Source organism: Manduca sexta, chromosome 23, assembly GCF_014839805.1.
Source record: "Manduca sexta isolate Smith_Timp_Sample1 chromosome 23, JHU_Msex_v1.0, whole genome shotgun sequence".
NCBI classification, from domain to species: Eukaryota; Metazoa; Arthropoda; class Insecta; order Lepidoptera; family Sphingidae; genus Manduca; species Manduca sexta.
In genome coordinates, this window is record NC_051137.1 from 14,004,613 (window position 1) to 14,026,642 (window position 22,030).

Genomic DNA, 22,030 nt, shown 5'->3' on the forward strand with positions numbered 1-22,030 from the left:
AATGTAAATATTTATTATTCAAATTTATGATATTAGGGTTAAGAATATTTCCTTCTTTTAGAAAATCACTACATGTCAACACACGTTTAAAAATATTTGCAAGCAACAAAACGTTCTCTCATGTCGGTCGGCATTAGCGGGTGGCGTTTCTGATATTTGCATAATTTTTTTGCAATTACGATTGTATTAAGAATTCGGCGTGAATTTACGAAATTCATGTGGAAAGTGGAAGATTAAATTAGTAATGCAACCGACAACAATGCTTCCGAAGCTTTCGGATACTCCCCAAACTATGTGAGTGCGGTACAATTTTGCAATACATTTTTCTAATGGTTACTATTACACTTCCGAATCATTTATATTCCTATGAAAAAGTTTTGTAGAATATTTTAACGTTAATTTATAGGGGTATTGCCGGTAATTGTTTATCGTGCCATTAATTATTCGTTATATTTTGGAATAGCTATGTCTCCGTGCCGAGTCAAGGTGTTTTGCACATTCCTTATGGATTAGAAGACCTTTTATCGCCGTAATATTTTGAATGTACTTATAGACATTCATAATATATTTTCAATCGTATTTTTCACAACTTAATTGCGTAATAATATACCAGCTTGACATAATTACGATCAGATATTCGTCACATTTTCTGCAAACTCCCGTAATATGAACATTATTTGGAAAAATTATCTGATGAACGTGGTTTTTATTTTAACTTATTTAACAAATAAGGAAAATGATTTTAGAGCATAATAAATTATGACAAACATTATATGACCTCTAAAATGCCACTTGTGTTGATATGGAGTCAAGATCAAGGATGATAAATAAAAAGATCAATATGTAAATGAGAATTTCACAATTGATTGCAATCAAAATGTGTTGTCAAATTATTAATTTCTTATATTTATAACATCTCCTCAGTGTCATGTTTAAAATGAAATTGCTTGCTTGGTGTTAAGGCAATGTCTAACATAATAATGATACCACCAACAAATCACTTGCAATAATATTATAATATATTTTATACAACTATAAGTATGCCTTCACATTTGTCAACTGGCTAATCTGAAGGGACCTTAATGTATAACTATATTACATGTCATACATATAAAATCTTAAAATAGAAATTACACAAAACATTGTTTAGCTTCAATAAAGAACTGCATAGCAATATAAGACATTTATACCTGGAATTATATAGGTTACAATTCCCATCTAAATAGAACATATTATGTTTGCACACTGCTGCATGGCAACAGGAATAGACAAAACAATACTAAAATTAACTTGATAAACCCTTATGTACCAAACATGTATCTATATTATAATTAATTTTGGATTACCCATAGCAACTGCCCAGGTCTTCAATTCAAATTGCCTTGTCCTTGCTAGTAAAAATATTACCTTCTTACATACATAAAGAACACAAAATTATTTTAATCATAAAAAATATTTTAAAAAGTAAAAATATTTATCATCTTATCAAATCACTGAAGTCATCAAGGGCAATATCTTTGTTGTACATTTATAACAATAATATTTTTCTAAGTAATTTTATGTAATATAATTTGTTGTTTTGTCAATAAATGTTGCCCTTTAGACTTTTCAAGTGTCAATTAACACAGTAACACTTTGAGTTCTATAGTTTTATAATCTAATCATAATAAATATTCTACCAAATGATGTATAATCAGGCCTTTTCTTGTCACTTCTTTTTTGGGGGCATGCTAATTCTCGAAAGTTGTAAGTCCTTTCTGTACTTTTTAATGTCATTTTTTTTCGACATTTTCGAATTCTCCTTTGGGGGCTCTGCTTGTCCCCACAAAAAGCCTTGTGTATAATCGATATAGCACCTGAATAAATGAACACCCAATAAATGTTATTCTAGATCATTCTCAGAAGGGGATGGTGTGTGCAACGCAGAGGTGTTCTCATCCTATGTCACTGTTACCACCAACGCTGGCAACCATGACCATGGTAGTTCAAAGGTCAAACTCAAAAACCTGGTGGACTACAATTGGGAGCCCAAGTTCTACTCTGGACAACTTCTCGCCATGCACATGAGTGGGAAATACCTGGCATACTCTATAAAAGGTTTATATTTAAAAGATTTTTATCCTATTATACTTTTATATTGGAATATTGGTGAACATGTTTGTGTGGGTTTTTTTTACAACTGTTTTCAATAAACAATCTCAATATTCAAAATCAATACTAAAAATATATTAAACAAAATAATTTAAAAACTTAAAAAAGAAGAACTTTTCACAATGAATCTATATTAGAACAGTTTATTAAAAACAGCAGATATACAAAAAAAATACAAACTCCTGAGCTTGCACTCAGTCACAAGATACATTTTAGTACCTACAATGTAAGACATCAGGATCAATCAAATCCACACTTAAAACAATTATTAGTATAGCAATAAACTATTCAGATATGCTGAGACTGTGAGAATTTTAATATATTTGATAGAAGTTTAATGAGCTAATTATAATGAATGTATTATACAGCTGTGAATGCAGTGAATCCTGGGACATGTAGCGGCATGGTGCGCGTCGTGTACAACGTCGAACCCGGCACGGACAGGCGGGCGCTCATCAAAGGCATGAAGGGAGAGGTGAGACATATCATCTATATCTATCTTAATATCATAAACTAACTATTGCCTGAGGTTCGGTTTGTGTGAAAATGTTTATCTCGGATAAAAAATAGTCTATAGCACTCAGGAGTAGTGTAGCTTTAAAAGTGGAAAGAAAATAATATAATTAAATATTTTCGAAAATGGAATAGGCAACACCTAGTATCTCAAAAAACACATTATCATAAAGAGTTGCATTATTGTTGATTTCTGTCTACCCTTTTTTCAATTACCATTCGTCATTGAAGATAGCACAAGGCAATCTCTGTGAGAGCGGCAGTGATTCTCATTAGACGACTTATTTGCACGTGCGCAACTTAAAAAAAACTTACCCACTCGAAGGCAAAGAAACTTTTACATTTGTTATATGATATGCCACTTCGGCACTTGTGGCGTCAAAACAATACATATTTTGTTTCGTTATGTAGAAAACATTGGTAGGGCCAGCAAATTAAGTAATTACAGTTGGTAATACAATAATTATAATCCGTTATTCGATCGCGCCGAATATGCGTCAATCAATAGATTTTTTTACCTGCTTACAAATCACTCATTTTTATTGGATTATTCTTCGTATAGGATCTAAGATTAAAACTGGGATTCCGTTTTTGAAATCGGTGGCTAACGACAAAATTGTGTGTTTTCAAATTCAAAATTTATTCAATAACCATATAACCCACCAATGTCTAAGTATACTACCGATTTGGTATAGTTGTATATATTGTTATTTTCGTCAGGTACAAGATCTATCGTTCGCCCACATTCAAAACCAAGTGGTGCTCGCGTGCATCGACGAACAGGGAAACTTCTACGTGCACGAGATTGAATCTACTGACAGCGGGCTCAGGTAAATACATTTTCAAGGTAAATAGCTCCCTAATTGCCTTCAATTGAGATTCAAATTGTTTCAGTCAAGTTTTAAACAACAGACTGGCTTCAAAGATATTACTTATTTGATGACAAAGTACTGGTGTGTTACAGTGACGAATTTCATAAATAAAGTTCCTTATTGTTACAATGTATCCGCCATTTCCTTGGGTATGTGGTGAAGTTAGGCACACATTGGTGACGGTGACGTAGATGACTTCAGATGTAAGGATAGGTAAATAAAGTTAAAGTTGCTAATGGTGGGATATATTTTATATCCTCCTGGATAGTAGACCACTGTACACAACATGTTTAAACTCGTCATGGTAACCCACTTACCAATATATCCAGTTCAGACTGGCAAAATATTGTCGACTGGCGGTCATCATTTCCCGTGAGCTTACCATCAGGTGCAGTGTTGTTACTTTAGTGTGTCAGTATGAAGAATATAATCCGTTGTGTTGTCAGGTGCACGCTGGTCGCGGAGGTGCGCGAGGACACGGGCGTGGTGGGCGCGGCGCACCGCGTGGTATGGTGCCCCTACATCCCCGACGAGGACGACGACGCGCCCGACGACGACGTCGCGCGCCTGCTGCTCACCACGCACTGCAACGTCGGTAATGTGCCACGCTTACTCGCACACATTAACCTCTCCCTCAACGGGTAGCGCCAATCCATCAGTGCGAAAGAACGACCATTATTTTATAAGAGATTTCATCACATCCTTCTTGCAAGTTCCAAACATTATCCTTTAAATTGATTCAACTCAGTTCAATATTATTGGTGTAATTATTTATTTTAATGTCAGATTTTAGCTCAGTAGTGACTATTGATGTATAATGTTTGTAAATGATGTGCAGGTCGTATGTGGAACATGCGGTTGATCGCGTCTGCCGTGGCGGGGTCTGGCGGGGTGGGCGGCGCGCGAGCCCTGGCCGGAGGTCCCGGAGCCCTGGCGGCCACGGACCACAGCGCGGCGCTGGTGGACGCCGCGTTCTCCCCCGACGGCACCGCGCTCGCCACCGCCTCCGCTGACGGATACGTCATGTTCTTCCAGGTATAAATAAGCATGGAAATATATACAATACTAGCTTTTGCTCGCGGCTCCGCCCGCGTTATAAAGTTATTCAGGCTAAAGTTTTCCGTTATAAAAATAGTAGTTTCCCGGGAGCCTATGTTCTTCCCAGGGTCTCAAACTGTCTCCATACCAAATTTCATCTTAATACGTTAGGTAGTTTTTGAGTTTAACACGTTAAGGCAGACAGATGCAGCGGGGGACTTTTGTTATATTATTTAGAACTTTTTAAGTGAAACAATCCCGTCATACATCATTGTTGCATAACTTTAACCGTTTACGCAGCGCAGGCAACGGAAGCTCTCAAAACTCATAATTTTCCCCGTTTTTGCAACATGTTTCATTACTGCTCCGCTCCTATTGGTCATAGCATGATGATATATAGCCTATAGCACTCCAGGAACAAAGGGCTATCCAACACAAAAAGATTTTTTCAGTTCAAACCGGTAGTTCCTGAGATTAGCCATTACTGCTCCGCTCCTATTGGTCATAGCGTGATGATATATAGCTTATAGCGGTCCACAAATAAAGGGCTATCCAACACAAAACGAATTTTTCAGTTGAAACCGGTAGTTCCTGAGATTAGCCATTACTGCTCCGCTCCTATTGGGTATAGCGTGATGATATATAGCCTATAGCACTCCACGAATAAAGGGCTATCCAACGCAAAAAGAATTTTTCAGTTTGGACCGGTAGTTCCTGAGATTAGCCATTACTGCCCCGCTCCTATTGGGTATAGCGTGATGATATATAGCCTATAGCACTCCACGAACAAAGGGCTATCCAACGCAAAAAGATTTTTTCAGTTTGGACCGGTAGTTCCTGAGATTAGCCATTACTGCTCCGCTCCTATTGGGTATAGCGTGATGATATATAGCCTATAGCACTCCACGAACAAAGGGCTATCCAACGCAAAAAGATTTTTTCAGTTTGGACCGGTAGTTCCTGAGATTAGCGCGTTCAAACAAACAAACAAACTCTTCAGCTTTATATAATAGTATAGATATATCGATGTTTTCTGCTAAAAAGGAAGTCTCACCCCTTAACCCATTGACTTAAAGGGCAACTTTGCTGAGTTCTTGGAGCCGTAAATCTTTATGGTAGCCGTGGTCAGCTAGTGATAAGGTCCTAAATAATATATTTAGAATATGCTTTTGTTCTTTCGTGTTTCGAAGCTAGACAGGTTGGCATAGTTCTAGTAACTATCAAATGCCGCATCGATTTCGATTAGTCGAAATTATTCAAACATTATATGTAATGTAATTTTGATATATCTTACCATACCATAATCGCCCACGTAAGTGTGTCGCGTACTGTACACGTAACACAACGCATTATGTTTAGGACTATAGAAATTTGGCTTACAGAATACTATTCCACGCACATTTCTCGAAGATAACATGACACAGCCGCGTTACGCGTTTACACTATCATACAGAATAAGGGCCCAGCATTGTTGTGTCGGCTGTCAAGGTGTAATCTCTTGTCAGTCGACATTATATTAGATCCCACTCCACTTACCATCAGATGCAGTGGGGTGTCACTTTGCGGTGCACATATAAAAAATAATGTGTTTGTGCAGGTGTACATGCACAACGAGAGCAGCCCGCGCTGCCTGCACAAGTGGCAGCCGCACGGCGGGAAGCCGCTCAGCTGTCTCTTCTTCCTCGACAACCACAAGAACTACAACAGCGAGTGAGTACTAACAGACCACCATGAAGAAGTGCTAAGCGACTTACTGATCCAATTTTCGAAAGTCTATGGGAATTAACGATAAGCAATAACCGATCCTAAAGCCTCGTAATAATGGTAAAAATTATCCAATCAAACTAATTAATTGACCACTAATTTTAATAAACGATCCCAATCGCTTTTTTCGATCTATCTCAAAAATGGACCAATCAGAACGAAGTTTATTTTGACATGCTTACAAATGAGTTATTTTGATTGGTTCATTCTCGGAGGTTAAAGATTGAGATTAGGATTGTTTATTGAAAACTGCTGGTAGAAGCATGAAAAAAAACTTAACTGTGATTGGTTCATTTTTGCTATCAATCAAAAGATTGCAATAGGGTACCGGACTCATTTTTGTTTTTTACTATTATCAAATATTTACATAATATAAATTATAACACAGAAGGAATTATTAAAATCCGGTAAAAAATCAACAAGTTACAAGTCTTTGAATTTCCGCGGAAGGGGTAATTAACAAGAAACAGAAAAGAGACGAAATACCCACACGTGACGTCATCGGGAATTATGACGCGTGCGAAAAAAAGAGATGAAGCGATATCCCCACATCGCGCCCACTTCTGCACATTACAATATTTTAAATATCAATTACTCGCTCATTTTTTAACCAATTTTTATGCAGTTTTCGCAGGAGTGTTTCATTTTCGTATTATTAACCATTCAGTATAGAATAATGTACAAAATCAAGCTTAGGCCGGTCCCCTATTGAGATCGATTAATATAATCGGCCGTAAGACATTAAGAATATTTTCTACCAAATCGATTTTTCAACAGCGTCCAGTTCTGGAAGTTCGCGGTGACCGGCGCGGAGAACAACACGACCATCAAGATCTGGTCGTGCAAGTCCTGGAACTGCGTGCAGACCATCACGTTCACGCCCAGCGTTGGGGCCGAGTCCAGCCTTGGGCTGAAGGTAAGTTAAATTAAAAAAAAGATTTTTTTTTACACTTTTTGGTTGTTTTTTATGAAGTAAACTAATAGCATAGGTAATGGGTATTTTATAAAGAACTAGCTTTTGCCCGCGGCTCCGCCCGCGTTATAAAGTTTTTCAGGCTAAAGGTTTCCGTTATAAAAGTAGAAGTTTCCCGGGAGCCTATGTTCTTCCCAAACAAACTGTCTCCATACCAAATTTCATCTTAATACGTTGGATAGTTTTTGAGTTTAACACGTTCAGACAGACAGATGCAGCGGGGGACTTTGTTTTATAATATATTTTTTAGAACTTTTTAAGTGGAACAATCCTGTCATACATCATTGCTGCATAACTTTAACCGTTTACGCAGCGCAGGCAACGGAAGCTCTCAAAACTAATAATTTTCCCCGTTTTTGCAACATGTTTCATTACTGCTCCGCTCCTATTGGTCATAGCGTGATGATATATGACCTATAGCACTCCAGGAACAAAGGGCTATCCAACACAAAAAGATTTTTTCAGTTCAAACCGGTAGTTCAGAGATTAGCCATTACTGCTCCGCTCCTATTGGTCATAGCGTGATGATATATAGCTTATAGCGGCCCACAAATAAAGGGCTATCCAACTCAAAACGAATTTTTCAGTTGAAACCGGTAGTTCCTGAGATTAGCCATTACTGCTCCGCTCCTATTGGTCATAGCGTGATGATATATGACTTTGAGCACTCCACAAACAAAGGGCTATCCAACGCAAAAAGAATTTTTCAGTTTGGACCGGTAGTTCCTGAGATTAGCCATTACTGCTCCGCTCCTATTGGGTATAGCGTGATGATATATAGCCTATAGCACTCCACGAACAAAGAGCTATCCAACGCAAAAAGAATTTTTCAGTTTGAATCGGTAGTTCCTAAGATTAGCCATTACTGCTCCGCTCCTATTGGGTATAGCGTGATGATATATAGCCTATAGCACTCCACGAACAAAGGGCTATCCAACGCAAAAATAATTTTTCGGTTTGGACCGGTAGTTCCTGAGATTAGCGCGTTCAAACAAACAAACAAACTCTTCAGCTTTATATAATAGTATAGATTAATTTGTTCCAACAGCATAAGGGATTTGATCATAATATTACTGAAAGAAAGTATATTAGTTTGGATGTCAGTACAATCTCAGTAAATATTAACCCCGATTCTGACACTTCTTTCACTAATCATAAAGTACATTTTATCCCAACAGCAATTTTTTTTACACCAAAATGGCAAAGTAATCCACTTACCACACTGCTGGTGGTAAGTGGAGTGGGGCCCGAATAGTCTCGGCTATCGATAATTATGTTTCGCTAGTCGACAAAACTTTGCCAACTTGTTACGCGAACAGAGCATTAAATATATAATACTTTTGTCCCAGGCGATGCTGGACACGAGCGCGAGCTACTTGCTCCTGTCGGACTTCAACACTCGCAGCCTGTACGTGCTGAACATGGCGCGCGACACGGACGACTCCACCGCCTACTGCAGGAGCATCTCCGAGTTCCTGCTGCCGTTCCCCGTGCTCAGTCTGTGCATCATCGAGGCTGGTTAGTGTTTATGTGGCCTGAAAGTTGATAAGAGAAGGTAGTATGGGTAAAAAGAGATAAAGAAAGAGAAGAGAAAGTAAAAGGGCGTCATAGAATTTCGTTTTAACTCTATGCAGGTTATATTCGGGATATAGTGCGCATGGGGCTTTAAAAATGCTAACTATTATTATTCTTGCAGTCAATGTGAATATTAAAGCCAATTCGTACCTTAAGACAAACAATATGAGAATATTCAGTCAGAAAGTTAATTAACTCCTACCATTGTTTCGCAGAGGAGCAGCAAGTGAAGTGCGACTCGAGTTGCGACGACCCGTTCCACCGCAACGGGTCCGGGGGCGACGTCGCCGACTCTCCAGACGACTTCGAGATGCACCACGACGTGAGTCGGAACTCAAACCATCATTTTCATAGCTTCATAAACTATAATCGACGGGTGGAAGGTCAATTGACTTAGCGGCATGGATGTCAACATTAACTATAAAAAAAATGTTTCTTGAGCCTATGATCCGTCGATGATATTTTAGTGTTTATAATTTTTATATTTAACCGGGTTGCTGTGTTTTGGATTTGACCGGTTTTGTATTAGACACTGGCGCCCAAAGATAGACACAAGAATAAATAATTGCGTCCTTGATTTACATATAAAATGAATTAAATCTAGGTCACACAAAACTGGCTAGAATTAAAAATTATTTACACACCGACTGGCACTATCACTTGCTCATTTTACTATGTTATGCAGCTCATTTACAACGGTATATAATGATATTGCCCACAGGAGGAGGGTTCAGGAGGGTCGTGCAGTTCGGACAACGGTCGGCGCGTGTGTGTGCGTCTCTACATCGTGCAGCCCAAGGGCCTGCAGGAGGGCCGGCTCGTGTACACACCGCCGCGGACACACAGGGACCTCTTGCACGGTAATCATTCACCTATCATACCAAATGGAAATCAGCTAGATTGTAATCGATACACATTATGAAACAAAGACCCCTTTTCTGTTTGTCTGTATCTTATAAATTTTCTCAAAAACTACTGAACGGATTTATATGGAGTTTGGTATGAAGTTAGTTTAAGAACTTGGGAAGGTTATAAGCTACATTCTATCCCGGGGAAATATATAGCGGGACTTTTATCCAGGAAAACGCATTCACGCGGTCAAAGCAGCAAACAAAAGCTAGTGATGACTAAATGTTAAATAATATTCATCTGAATCATATAGAAAATATATCTTCGCTTTGATAGACATAACTTACTGGAGCGGAGATATATTTTATTACATTTTATAATCTTCCTTGTCCAGCTCAGTAATATTGAACATATCTCATGCGTAACTAACACAGTGCTGCACCGTACGCTACTTTATAGTTCAATGTTCTTGGTCATGTTACTAATTTTTATGAATAGATGTGACGCGTACCATGATTCAGCGATGTATTCATTCCCATGTATTATAAAGATACACTAAAATATTAAATGCACATTTTTTTTTTATTATGGACAGGTCTGTCAGATCTGGCCCTAGAAGACAAGTCTTCGGAAGCGGCGCCCACCGCCATCACGTCGAGCATCTTGCAACAGCAGAGCCAGCAACTCAAAAACCTCCTTATGAGGTCTCAGGTATGGTCTCAATTCTATTGTCATTTAATCTTCGGTAGGTGACGTTAGGTATTTTTTTACTGGAATGAATATCGATTTTAACTCAGCGAAAAACCAGCCATAGTGACACGTTCAGGAGTCAATCAGTCAGCTTATAAGGTGACAAATACATGACAATGCCATCAGCTTTCTTATATGGCATTTAAATTTCAAATGTAATTCGCGTTGCTATTTTTTATCGGTAGGCGTTAACCATCATATATATTTTTTTTATTATGTTACAAAAATATCTCGATTAAAATTTACTCTTACTGTACTGAACTTGTGATTGATAATTCAAAAGTTTTTTTGTCACTTATTTACCAATGCTAGGTAGCGCTATCCTCGACATGTACTTATACATTATATACACTATATTGTATTATGAATACAGACCCAGCCCGGAAGCTTGATCGGCACGCGGCCTGAGTCGCCGTCCATGGCGCCGCAACTCAACCTCATGACACCGGATGCTTTCAGGTTGTTACTCATTTATATAAGTAATTATCGATTTGGTGAAGGTTTATATCGATTACAATGTTTTTTGGGATCGATTGTCGCATCTTATAAATCTTTATGACACCAAATTATCATGTTTAATGCTATGAAATATATTAGAACAAGCTAACCTGAGATATGTTGTCTTGTCTTAGTTGTGAATAATATAGATATAATTCGAACTGTGACTTTCTATTCAAAACCATTTTGTGTTCAAATTCACATTCATCAAACACGCGAAATTAGAATAGTCGTTAAGTTTTCTGAAATTTTAAATATTCTTAATTTTTCTTTCCATAAGAACCTGCTTAGTTTTTCTCATTATTAAAAAGTAATAGAAAAAACAAAGAAGTATAAAATCGATTGAATCGTTTTCAAGTTAAAGCGTGACCAAGGGAAATAGGGATTATATTTTTTCTTTTTATACTCGTAATGGGAGATTTTTTTTTTTAATTTTTCGTATAATAGTATTTCTCAACAAATGTGTGAAGTGATTTTTATCAGTGATGTTTTCAGTTCGCCCGGCAAGCGCGACGAGGACGACCCGCCGCTCTCCGCCACGCCTGATGTCGGCGGCAAGCCTAGGACATCCATAGGGGGTGAGTTGACAATATGCTATACACAATATATATAATAATATAACTTTGGGTATAAGTTGGGTTAATATGCCAATGAATGATACATTTTTAAATATAATATAATTTCGTAACACCCTGTATAGGTTATACAGACGTTAAGTGTGTATAATATATAATGTTCGCAAATGGTATTGGTAAGTAAGATAAGCAGTGGTAGGAATGCATTGGATTGCAAAAAAGTCTTTGATCTTGATCTGATTTGATACCAGGCTGTGCAACTTCCACTTTGTACTATTGATTTTTATGTCTCAGCTCATTGTCAAATACTCTGTATAAAAAAATAAATAAAAAGAAAAATTAAAAAACTGGTGTTGCATGATGGGAAAAGAAAATCTTGTATGTATAATTAAAGTATGGTCTCCACGATATTTTGTTACCGCACAGATGCTGGTTCAGTGTGCGAGGCGGCGTCTGCGGGCGTCTCCGCCGGGCAGGCCAAGCTCACCTCGGGCGGCTCCAGCCCCAGCAGGGAGGTGCAGCAGATCCTCGCCAGAGACGACCCTAACGCGTTCTTCGATCAACTGGTGAGATGGTTAAATGTTATGATTTTTAGCAGGCCTTTCCAAGTAAAGATTTTACAGGAAGTGACGTTTTTTACAGATATTTAGTTTTCGAGAAAACGCCTTGTGTTTGATTTTTTTTTATCGTATATTATTAAACTAAAACTCGATAGCATTTTTGTAAAGTCTACCCTAGTGAAATTGTAATAGAGTTGTGTATGACGCAGGAGGAGGAGTCCCCGCCGACACCGCCCGCGCCCTCGGCGAGCTCGGTGGTGCCCAACGGCGCGGAACCGCTGCTGGTGGCAGACCTGTTCCCGCCGCCAGAAAACCCGCCGCATCCACACAAACTCACACATGCCAGTAAGTACACACTTTCAATACTGACACAACATACTCATGTCTAAACTGCCAGTGAAAAAGTGCTACAATTATAGAGCTAGTTTCAAATAAGTGGTAAAATATATGACAGACATAAATTGTCGAATGTCAAAAATGATGCCTGCCAATATCTTTCCTACTATATGCCTTTCTCAGATTAGTAATTAATTTTGTTACAGACAGCGACACGTCATGGCCGCAGATCTCGATAGCTCAGATCACGGAGGCGAACCAGCGCAAGGCGTCGAGCGACAAGTCGAGCAGCCAGTCGCTCAACAACTCGCTGGGGCTCGCCGAGCGCGCCTGCAGCGAGGAGGTGCGCGCCGCCGCCGCGCCCGCCAACGCGCGCCTCGACATGCTCGAGCAGAAACTAGACAAGCTCACCGGTTAGTACGGGATGTTGTTAGTGTGAACCAGCGCAAGGCGTCGAGCGACAAGTCGAGCAGCCAGTCGCTCAACAACTCGCTGGGGCTCGCCGAGCGCGCCTGCAGCGAGGAGGTGCGCGCCGCCGCCGCGCCCGCCAACGCGCGCCTCGACATGCTCGAGCAGAAACTAGACAAGCTCACCGGTTAGTACGGGATGTTGTTAGTGTGAACCAGCGCAAGGCGTCGAGCGACAAGTCGAGCAGCCAGTCGCTCAACAACTCGCTGGGGCTCGCCGAGCGCGCCTGCAGCGAGGAGGTGCGCGCCGCCGCCGCGCCCGCCAACGCGCGCCTCGACATGCTCGAGCAGAAACTAGACAAGCTCACCGGTTAGTACGGGATGTTGTTAGTGTGAACCAGCGCAAGGCGTCGAGCGACAAGTCGAGCAGCCAGTCGCTCAACAACTCGCTGGGGCTCGCCGAGCGCGCCTGCAGCGAGGAGGTGCGCGCCGCCGCCGCGCCCGCCAACGCGCGCCTCGACATGCTCGAGCAGAAACTAGACAAGCTCACCGGTTAGTACGGGATGTTGTTAGTGTGAACCAGCGCAAGGCGTCGAGCGACAAGTCGAGCAGCCAGTCGCTCAACAACTCGCTGGGGCTCGCCGAGCGCGCCTGCAGCGAGGAGGTGCGCGCCGCCGCCGCGCCCGCCAACGCGCGCCTCGACATGCTCGAGCAGAAACTAGACAAGCTCACCGGTTAGTACGGGATGTTGTTAGTGTGAACCAGCGCAAGGCGTCGAGCGACAAGTCGAGCAGCCAGTCGCTCAACAACTCGCTGGGGCTCGCCGAGCGCGCCTGCAGCGAGGAGGTGCGCGCCGCCGCCGCGCCCGCCAACGCGCGCCTCGACATGCTCGAGCAGAAACTAGACAAGCTCACCGGTTAGTACGGGATGTTGTTAGTGTGAACCAGCGCAAGGCGTCGAGCGACAAGTCGAGCAGCCAGTCGCTCAACAACTCGCTGGGGCTCGCCGAGCGCGCCTGCAGCGAGGAGGTGCGCGCCGCCGCCGCGCCCGCCAACGCGCGCCTCGACATGCTCGAGCAGAAACTAGACAAGCTCACCGGTTAGTACGGGATGTTGTTAGTGTGAACCAGCGCAAGGCGTCGAGCGACAAGTCGAGCAGCCAGTCGCTCAACAACTCGCTGGGGCTCGCCGAGCGCGCCTGCAGCGAGGAGGTGCGCGCCGCCGCCGCGCCCGCCAACGCGCGCCTCGACATGCTCGAGCAGAAACTAGACAAGCTCACCGGTTAGTACGGGATGTTGTTAGTGTGAACCAGCGCAAGGCGTCGAGCGACAAGTCGAGCAGCCAGTCGCTCAACAACTCGCTGGGGCTCGCCGAGCGCGCCTGCAGCGAGGAGGTGCGCGCCGCCGCCGCGCCCGCCAACGCGCGCCTCGACATGCTCGAGCAGAAACTAGACAAGCTCCACGGTTAGTACGGGATGTTGTTAGTGTGAACCAGCGCAAGGCGTCGAGCGACAAGTCGAGCAGCCAGTCGCTCAACAACTCGCTGGGGCTCGCCGAGCGCGCCTGCAGCGAGGAGGTGCCGCCGCCGCGCCCGCCAACGCGCGCCTCGACATGCTCGAGCAGAAACTAGACAAGCTCACCGGTTAGTACGGGATGTTGTTAGTGTGAACCAGCGCAAGGCGTCGAGCGACAAGTCGAGCAGCCAGTCGCTCAACAACTCGCTGGGGCTCGCCGAGCGCGCCTGCAGCGAGGAGGTGCGCGCCGCCGCCGCGCCCGCCAACGCGCGCCTCGACATGCTCGAGCAGAAACTAGACAAGCTCACCGGTTAGTACGGGATGTTGTTAGTGTGAACCAGCGCAAGGCGTCGAGCGACAAGTCGAGCAGCCAGTCGCTCAACAACTCGCTGGGGCTCGCCGAGCGCGCCTGCAGCGAGGAGGTGCGCCGCCGCCGCGCCCGCCAACGCGCGCCTCGACATGCTCGAGCAGAAACTAGACAAGCTCACCGGTTAGTACGGGATGTTGTTAGTGTGAACCAGCGCAAGGCGTCGAGCGACAAGTCGAGCAGCCAGTCGCTCAACAACTCGCTGGGGCTCGCCGAGCGCGCCTGCAGCGAGGAGGTGCGCGCCGCCGCCGCGCCCGCCAACGCGCGCCTCGACATGCTCGAGCAGAAACTAGACAAGCTCACCGGTTAGTACGGGATGTTGTTAGTGTGAACCAGCGCAAGGCGTCGAGCGACAAGTCTCGAGCAGCCAGTCGCTCAACAACTCGCTGGGGCTCGCCGAGCGCGCCTGCAGCGAGGAGGTGCGCGCCGCCGCCGCGCCCGCCAACGCGCGCCTCGACATGCTCGAGCAGAAACTAGACAAGCTCACCGGTTAGTACGGGATGTTGTTAGTGTGAACCAGCGCAAGGCGTCGAGCGACAAGTCGAGCAGCCAGTCGCTCAACAACTCGCTGGGGCTCGCCGAGCGCGCCTGCAGCGAGGAGGTGCGCGCCGCCGCCGCGCCCGCCAACGCGCGCCTCGACATGCTCGAGCAGAAACTAGACAAGCTCACCGGTTAGTACGGGATGTTGTTAGTGTGAACCAGCGCAAGGCGTCGAGCGACAAGTCGAGCAGCCAGTCGCTCAACAACTCGCTGGGGCTCGCCGAGCGCGCCTGCAGCGAGGAGGTGCGCGCCGCCGCCGCGCCCGCCAACGCGCGCCTCGACATGCTCGAGCAGAAACTAGACAAGCTCACCGGTTAGTACGGGATGTTGTTAGTGTGAACCAGCGCAAGGCGTCGAGCGACAAGTCGAGCAGCCAGTCGCTCAACAACTCGCTGGGGCTCGCCGAGCGCGCCTGCAGCGCGGCCGCCGCGCCCGCCAACGCGCGCCTCGACATGCTCGAGCAGAAACTAGACAAGCTCACCGGTTAGTACGGGATGTTGTTAGTGTGAACCAGCGCAAGGCGTCGAGCGACAAGTCGAGCAGCCAGTCGCTCAACAACTCGCTGGGGCTCGCCGAGCGCGCCTGCAGCGAGGAGGTGCGCGCCGCCGCCGCGCCCGCCAACGCGCGCCTCGACATGCTCGAGCAGAAACTAGACAAGCTCACCGGTTAGTACGGGATGTTGTTAGTGTGAACCAGCGCAAGGCGTCGAGCGACAAGTCGAGCAGCCAGTCGCTCAACAACTCGCTGGGGCTCGCCGAGCGCGCCTGCAGCGAGGAGGTGCGCGCCGCCGCCGCGCCCGCCAACGCGCGCCTCGACATGCTCGAGCAGAAACTAGACAAGCTCACCGGTTAGTACGGGATGTTGTTAGTGTGAACCAGCGCAAGGCGTCGAGCGACAAGTCGAGCAGCCAGTCGCTCAACAACTCGCTGGGGCTCGCCGAGCGCGCCTGCAGCGAGGAGGTGCGCGCCGCCGCCGCGCCCGCCAACGCGCGCCTCGACATGCTCGAGCAGAAACTAGACAAGCTCACCGGTTAGTACGGGATGTTGTTAGTGTGAACCAGCGCAAGGCGTCGAGCGACAAGTCGAGCAGCCAGTCGCTCAACAACTCGCTGGGGCTCGCCGAGCGCGCCTGCAGCGAGGAGGTGCGCGCCGCCGCCGCGCCCGCCAACGCGCGCCTCGACATGCTCGAGCAGAAACTAGACAAGCTCACCGGTTAGTACGGGATGTTGTTAGTGTGAACCAGCGCAAGGCGTCGAGCGACAAGTCGAGCAGCCAGTCGCTCAACAACTCGCTGGGGCTCGCCGAGCGCGCCTGCAGCGAGGAGGTGCGCGCCGCCGCCGCGCCCGCCAACGCGCGCCTCGACATGCTCGAGCAGAAACTAGACAAGCTCACCGGTTAGTACGGGATATTGTTAGCGTCGATTAATGAGAGATGTTGTATCGGTAATCGATTAAATTATGTCTACTTTCCTAACTACTTTGGATTATTTCCGAACACTGCTCAAGAGATACGTTGATTCAAGGTTTTTTCGCAAGTACCATGTTTGTTACGCTATGTTTTTTGTTTATTGGAAAACTTGGTTTAATCATTTTCATTTGGGGTATACAGAAATGGTGGCGGCACAAAGTCGCGAGCTGCGCAGCTTGCGAGGGGCTGTAACTAGTCCACGCGAGCTAATTGATGAGGCACTGCATGCGCACACGCAGAGAACTACACAGGCCATAGAGAACGCGTTGGCGCTTGGGTAATTATACTTTTGTTTATTACTAGTCTTAATCTACCTGTGAGTTTTTCTAAAATATATACAGTACGCTACACACTTATGTATGTCACTATGGAGGGCTCTATACTTTCTATAATATGGTGATCGCTATCCGGCCAGATAAGTATTCTATTACCAGCAAAACTGTACCACGGTTTAACCTCTAGTGATGCCTTGTATCGTGTGGTTGTTAGGCGGAGTGCGCATCTCGCGCAGTACATTTGGCGTATACGTCAAAATATTTGAATGTTTTGTGTAAAGAAATATAGTTTGTATTAGTTTATGTACAAAGTTGATGTTGCATTGTCGGTGACAGATGGGAGCGCATCTCCCGCGCGGGCGAGACGGCGAGCGCGCGCGCGGCGGCGGCGGCGGGCGCGGGCGCGGCGCGCGCGCTGGAGCCGCTCGCCGCCGCGCTGCAGCACGAGCTCGCCGCCAAGCTCAGCGCCACCGACCAGCTGCTGCGCGACAACATCGACAAACTCGTCAACAGCAAGGTACACACACACACACACACGCGCGCACACATCAAGTTTATGCATCATACTAAAATATACTCAATAATCATAAAATAATATTAAATAAAATATACAGTGATTTGTCGATTTAAGTAATGTTCGAGAGTGCGAAATACATTTATTATACTGATAATGTAATGTCGAGAATATAACTGCATTAACATTACGCCAACATTCTACAAATTCCATGGAACGCGCAGGCGGACTGTATACATGCACATAAGTTTTTATTTTCACAAAATTTTTACTTCATACAAATTATTGACTTAAAATGACACAGAGAAATCTCAATAATAGATAGCTACACAGAAGGTTTAGGTTTTAAAGATATATTTCTAAACCAATGACACTTACTTTAATCTATTTATAACAGCTGTTACTCATGGAAAAGACATAAAATATTAATGGCCTTTTTGCATTGTAGACGGTGATGGAGCGACTAAGTACAACGATCGCAAAATCCTTGTCGGAGATGGTGCGCGAGTCGTTCCGTTCGGCGTTGTTCGAGAGCGTGCTGCCCGCCATGGAGAAGGCGCATGCGCAGATTTTCAAACAAATCAACCAGGCGTTCCAGAACGGCACCAAAGAGTGTAAGTGTGGTTTTTTTTCATCACAAAGTTATTAAGACTTCGATAAAAAGTTTATTGTTGTATTACACTTGAATATGCATCTAACGAATTTGTGTGGTGATCTAGTCGCGGCGAATACGGAGGCGGCGGCGCGTGCAGCAGTGGAGCGTGGCGGCGCTGCAGCTACAGAAGCGCTGCGCGGTGCGCTGCAGCGGCACGCCGACGCGCTGCAGGCGGCGCGTGCGCATCCCACGCAACTCGCACTTCTCACCACGGCGCTCAGAGACGCCACGCACACGTACGTACGGACATTATACTATAAACATGTTAACCAAGGTCCAATGACAGTAGTACTAACATAAAAAAATAAGATGTGTCTGTTAAAACCAGAAATACTTTACCGCAACCATATGTCACACTAGGTGATGCTCGTGGCTTTGTCTGCATGAAAAGCCTTTATCGCTACTAAAATCTCGAAATCGCTTTAGGGGTCCATAGCGCCATCTGTACGACACCAGTGCCATCTACCTAAAAATCAGTTTAAAAATTCAAATATGCCCACGGTAATAATTATCCAGAAAAAAGTAGACTTTATGTTAGTCTAGGACATGGTCTATGCGTGTGACAAATTTTATTAAAATCTGTTCGGTGATTTCACAAATTATAATTAATACAAAATTAATGGTAATATTAACAAGGTAAGACAATAAGAAGTAAGGTGATACACGATTATAACCGTGATTTATGTTTTTATTTGTTTGAAAATCAAAAAGAGCAAGAACACTAAAGTATAGCTAGAAAAAAATTCAAACGATTGTGAACGTCTGTCCTATCCAAAGAAAAATACAATCAAAAGTGTATCGCTCACGTAGTGGTCCACGCGCTGGCCGGTTCAGTTTCGCGGCCTTTATCTTTTTTTTTGCACGACTGACCACGTCATCCGTGTCATTGTGGCGTTGCAGTTAAGCAACGCCTCCCAGGCTTCTATTATTTTGCTAATTCGTGATATTAAAAAAAAAATAACAAAATATTTATAATTATCTTTAACAGTGTGCTTGAAAAGGAGTTGGCTTGGTGGAGGGAGCAGGCGCGCACCGTAGTGGCGCAGATGTCGCGCGCACACTCGCCCGCCTCCTCGCACCACCCCGACAGACAGGTGTGTACACGCACGAGCGGGAATTATTAACTCTCCACCGATATCCACAGATAGATCCTGAGGATAGACCAATAGTATACATATAGTACAGTAAATGGCATGTCATAAGCACAGATGAACAGTGGTGGGGGCGAACTCGCGTATGTACAAAATAGACGAAAGTGTTAAAATATCGCATGGCACATGTATAAGCCAATAGACAACGATGATCGACTTACGCCCGTTTATAATAACAATCTCTGTCCTCAATCCGATTCAGAGTGTTAACCAATCAAAATAATTCATTTATAGATATGTCAACTTTTTTTTATTGGTTCATTTTTAATATAGATCGAAAAAAGCTATTGGGATCGTTTATTAAAAATGACAGAATCTATTGCGCGAAATATTGGCGCGTTGTACGCAAAATGAACCTATTAAACGCCAAGTGTGCTCACGACTCATGCCTCTATCTGTAATATGTGAAAACTTTATATGCATTGGTCTATTGTCGACGATCGATCTGGAGATATCATTTATTAATTTTAACTTTAGAAATAATCTAAATATTGTTTTTCCCACAATGCTACCGATACTATGGAACATAGGTAAAGTTTTTATAGTTAATGACAAAATGTCGTTCCAGAGGCCGCATCGGAATGTCACGAGGAATTGCGTACAAGAATCCTTACCTTTTCTGTTACAAGTATACAATTAAGTTCTTTCGTAGTTCGTTTTCATTTAGAGTGTTTTTTGTTATATGGGCAAGATAATTTATTCCACTACACTTGATGGTAAGTGAAGTAGGGTCCAGATAGTGTTGACTTACTAAAAAATTTTACCTTACAGAGCAATAGAGATGTAATCGGCATGTTGAGCTTTTTACGTTTATTGTAATTTTATTTATGTTATTTTTTTTTAGATCCGATCTTTTTTCAAATGCATTTTTTTATTTTAATCCTATACCCCTTATTCCCTTGAACCATTTGTAGTAGTGTGTGCTAACGGCCTCCCGGCTTGTGTAAAGGAGGTGGGGTGTGTGCAGATGCAAGTGGCGCAGATCCAGTCGCTGATGGCGGCTGGCGAGGTCAACGGCGCCTTCCAGCAGGCGCTGTCCGCCTCCGATCTCACGTTGGTGATGTGCGCCTGCCGAGCCGCCGAGCCGGCGCAGGTGTTCGGCCCGCCGTGTAAGCTCAAGCAGCCTGTGCTGCTGTCGCTCGTGCAACAGCTCGCAGCTGATATTACCACGGATACGCATCTTAAGCATCGATACCTTGAGGAGGTAATGGATTTGTTTTGTATTCGGTGATAATTATTCATAATTCCCAATGGTCCTTCGAGTCGGACTGGATTAAATTTAAGTCGTCGTAGTTGAGTCCAGCTATGAAAAGTATTTGTGTTAGTAACTTGTACTGTATATATTGCCTGGTCTCGCAAATATTATTTCAAGATAACTAAAATAACATTGCTATCATGTTTAATAATATGTGTAATATACTAATGTTTTAACTTACGCCCGTTGTTCCACCAGGCGGTGATGAACCTGGACACGACGTCCCCGGGCACGCGCGAGCACCTCCCGGGCGTGGTGCGCGCGCTGCAGAAGCAGATCATCTCGTTCCTGCAGACGGCGCCGTCGCACGCGCTGGCGCGCCAGTTCCGCATGCTGCTCATGGCCACCGAGGCGCTGGTCAAGAGCACCGCGTGACGCCCCGCGCGCCTGCACCTCACCATCAGCGACTGTTGACTCCTGTCAAGTGAGATTGTGCTTTGTGTCTACACAGCTACAGTGTCTAATGGAACTGACCGTGTGAGCAGTGAGCTTTTGATTTGATTCGCTCTCAGTGACTAGTGTTAATTTGTTAGTTATATGGTAGTATTGGTGCCTGATTGAACGGTAGCCAAGTAATGTCACGTGTTTAACGAGTGCCTCCAGTAGAACTCTAATGATAAGCATTGTGAACTTTATTACAAATGCAATAAACATTATTTCCAAAAATTTTAAGTAAATTTTTTATGATTCTAATTTTGTAATGACATGACTATCTTATTAGCTATATTTTTTTTATTGGACATTAAATACAGAGGTTTGAGTTATTTCTCTTCTTTTTGTACTAAATTTAATTTTAAATTTTCAATTGATATTTAGTTTTTTATAGCAAGGCTAGAATATTTTGTTATACCAAAAATGTTGGAAAATTGAACGAGACATATGCAAATTTCCCAAAGTCATTGTAATAATTGTATGCGCATGGACAAATCTCTGTTTACATTGTGATACATTTTGTAAGGACAGTAATGTAGTGGTGTGCTAAGTGCTAAGTAAGTTTTTCTCGCCATATACAGTCTTCGTGAAATGGAATGTTGTAGTATGTATACCAACTACTTTGGCTGTTCAATGTTGCTAAACATGTGCTGCGATTCAAAAGTCATCTAATTTCAATTTGATTTAATTCAGTACTTATTGTTTATTCTAATTAAAAAGACGTAAAAATGTGATTTTTTGTTAAACTTATTATTTTTACGGCGTGAGATTATTTTTGTGTTTAATACTGGTTCTAAGACAGGACAGACTCGAATGGCGAGGAAACAAAACGCGTTCAATTTAGCTTAAAATGTATAAAAGAGTATGATTAATATAAATTATCTGAGTGAGTATACTGCGTAACAATATACATATAAATATGAGATCGCGCAGTCATCCCCGAAGGGGTAGGCAAAGTCGTTACTTGTATAAAAAGACTGCAACAAATAGGGTGTGTGTACC

General features: G+C 43.9%; 1 protein-coding gene across 3 annotated transcripts; it reads left to right on the forward strand.

Moving 5' to 3' along the window:
* Window positions 1–118: 118 nt before the first annotated feature.
* On the forward strand, window positions 119–21,357 carry LOC115445323 (enhancer of mRNA-decapping protein 4). Of its 3 annotated transcripts, none has more exons than XM_037441847.1 (24): window positions 119–294; window positions 1,892–2,097; window positions 2,520–2,626; window positions 3,385–3,494; window positions 3,983–4,131; window positions 4,375–4,571; window positions 6,172–6,284; window positions 7,116–7,254; window positions 8,661–8,829; window positions 9,102–9,208; window positions 9,608–9,746; window positions 10,331–10,446; window positions 10,859–10,944; window positions 11,467–11,561; window positions 11,985–12,124; window positions 12,328–12,463; window positions 12,661–12,867; window positions 16,888–17,023; window positions 17,358–17,538; window positions 17,984–18,149; window positions 18,255–18,426; window positions 19,179–19,284; window positions 20,291–20,545; window positions 20,795–21,357. In XM_037441847.1, the coding sequence occupies exons 1-24, from the start codon at window positions 245–247 to the stop codon at window positions 20,969–20,971; spliced, it is 3,459 nt and encodes a 1,152-aa protein (XP_037297744.1). In that variant the 5' UTR covers window positions 119–244; the 3' UTR covers window positions 20,972–21,357. The 3 variants fall into 3 exon arrangements, with proteins under 3 accessions (XP_037297744.1, XP_037297746.1, XP_037297745.1); XM_037441849.1 differs by having other exon boundaries at window positions 20,309–20,545; XM_037441848.1 differs by having other exon boundaries at window positions 11,479–11,561.
* Window positions 21,358–22,030: the final 673 nt, after the last annotated feature.

What these genes read in the sequence shown, in the direction of transcription:
- LOC115445323 (XM_037441847.1), top strand. Translation starts at nt 245, where the DNA reads ATGCAACCGACAACAATGCTTCCGAAGCTTTCGGATACTCCCCAAACT. An exon ending in TCTGTGCATCATCGAGGCTG is followed by an intron (nt 8,830 to 9,101) that starts GTTAGTGTTTAT and finishes ATTGTTTCGCAG; the next exon opens with AGGAGCAGCAAGTGAAGTGC. An exon ending in CGCACCACCCCGACAGACAG is followed by an intron (nt 19,285 to 20,290) that starts GTGTGTACACGC and finishes GCTTGTGTAAAG; the next exon opens with GAGGTGGGGTGTGTGCAGAT.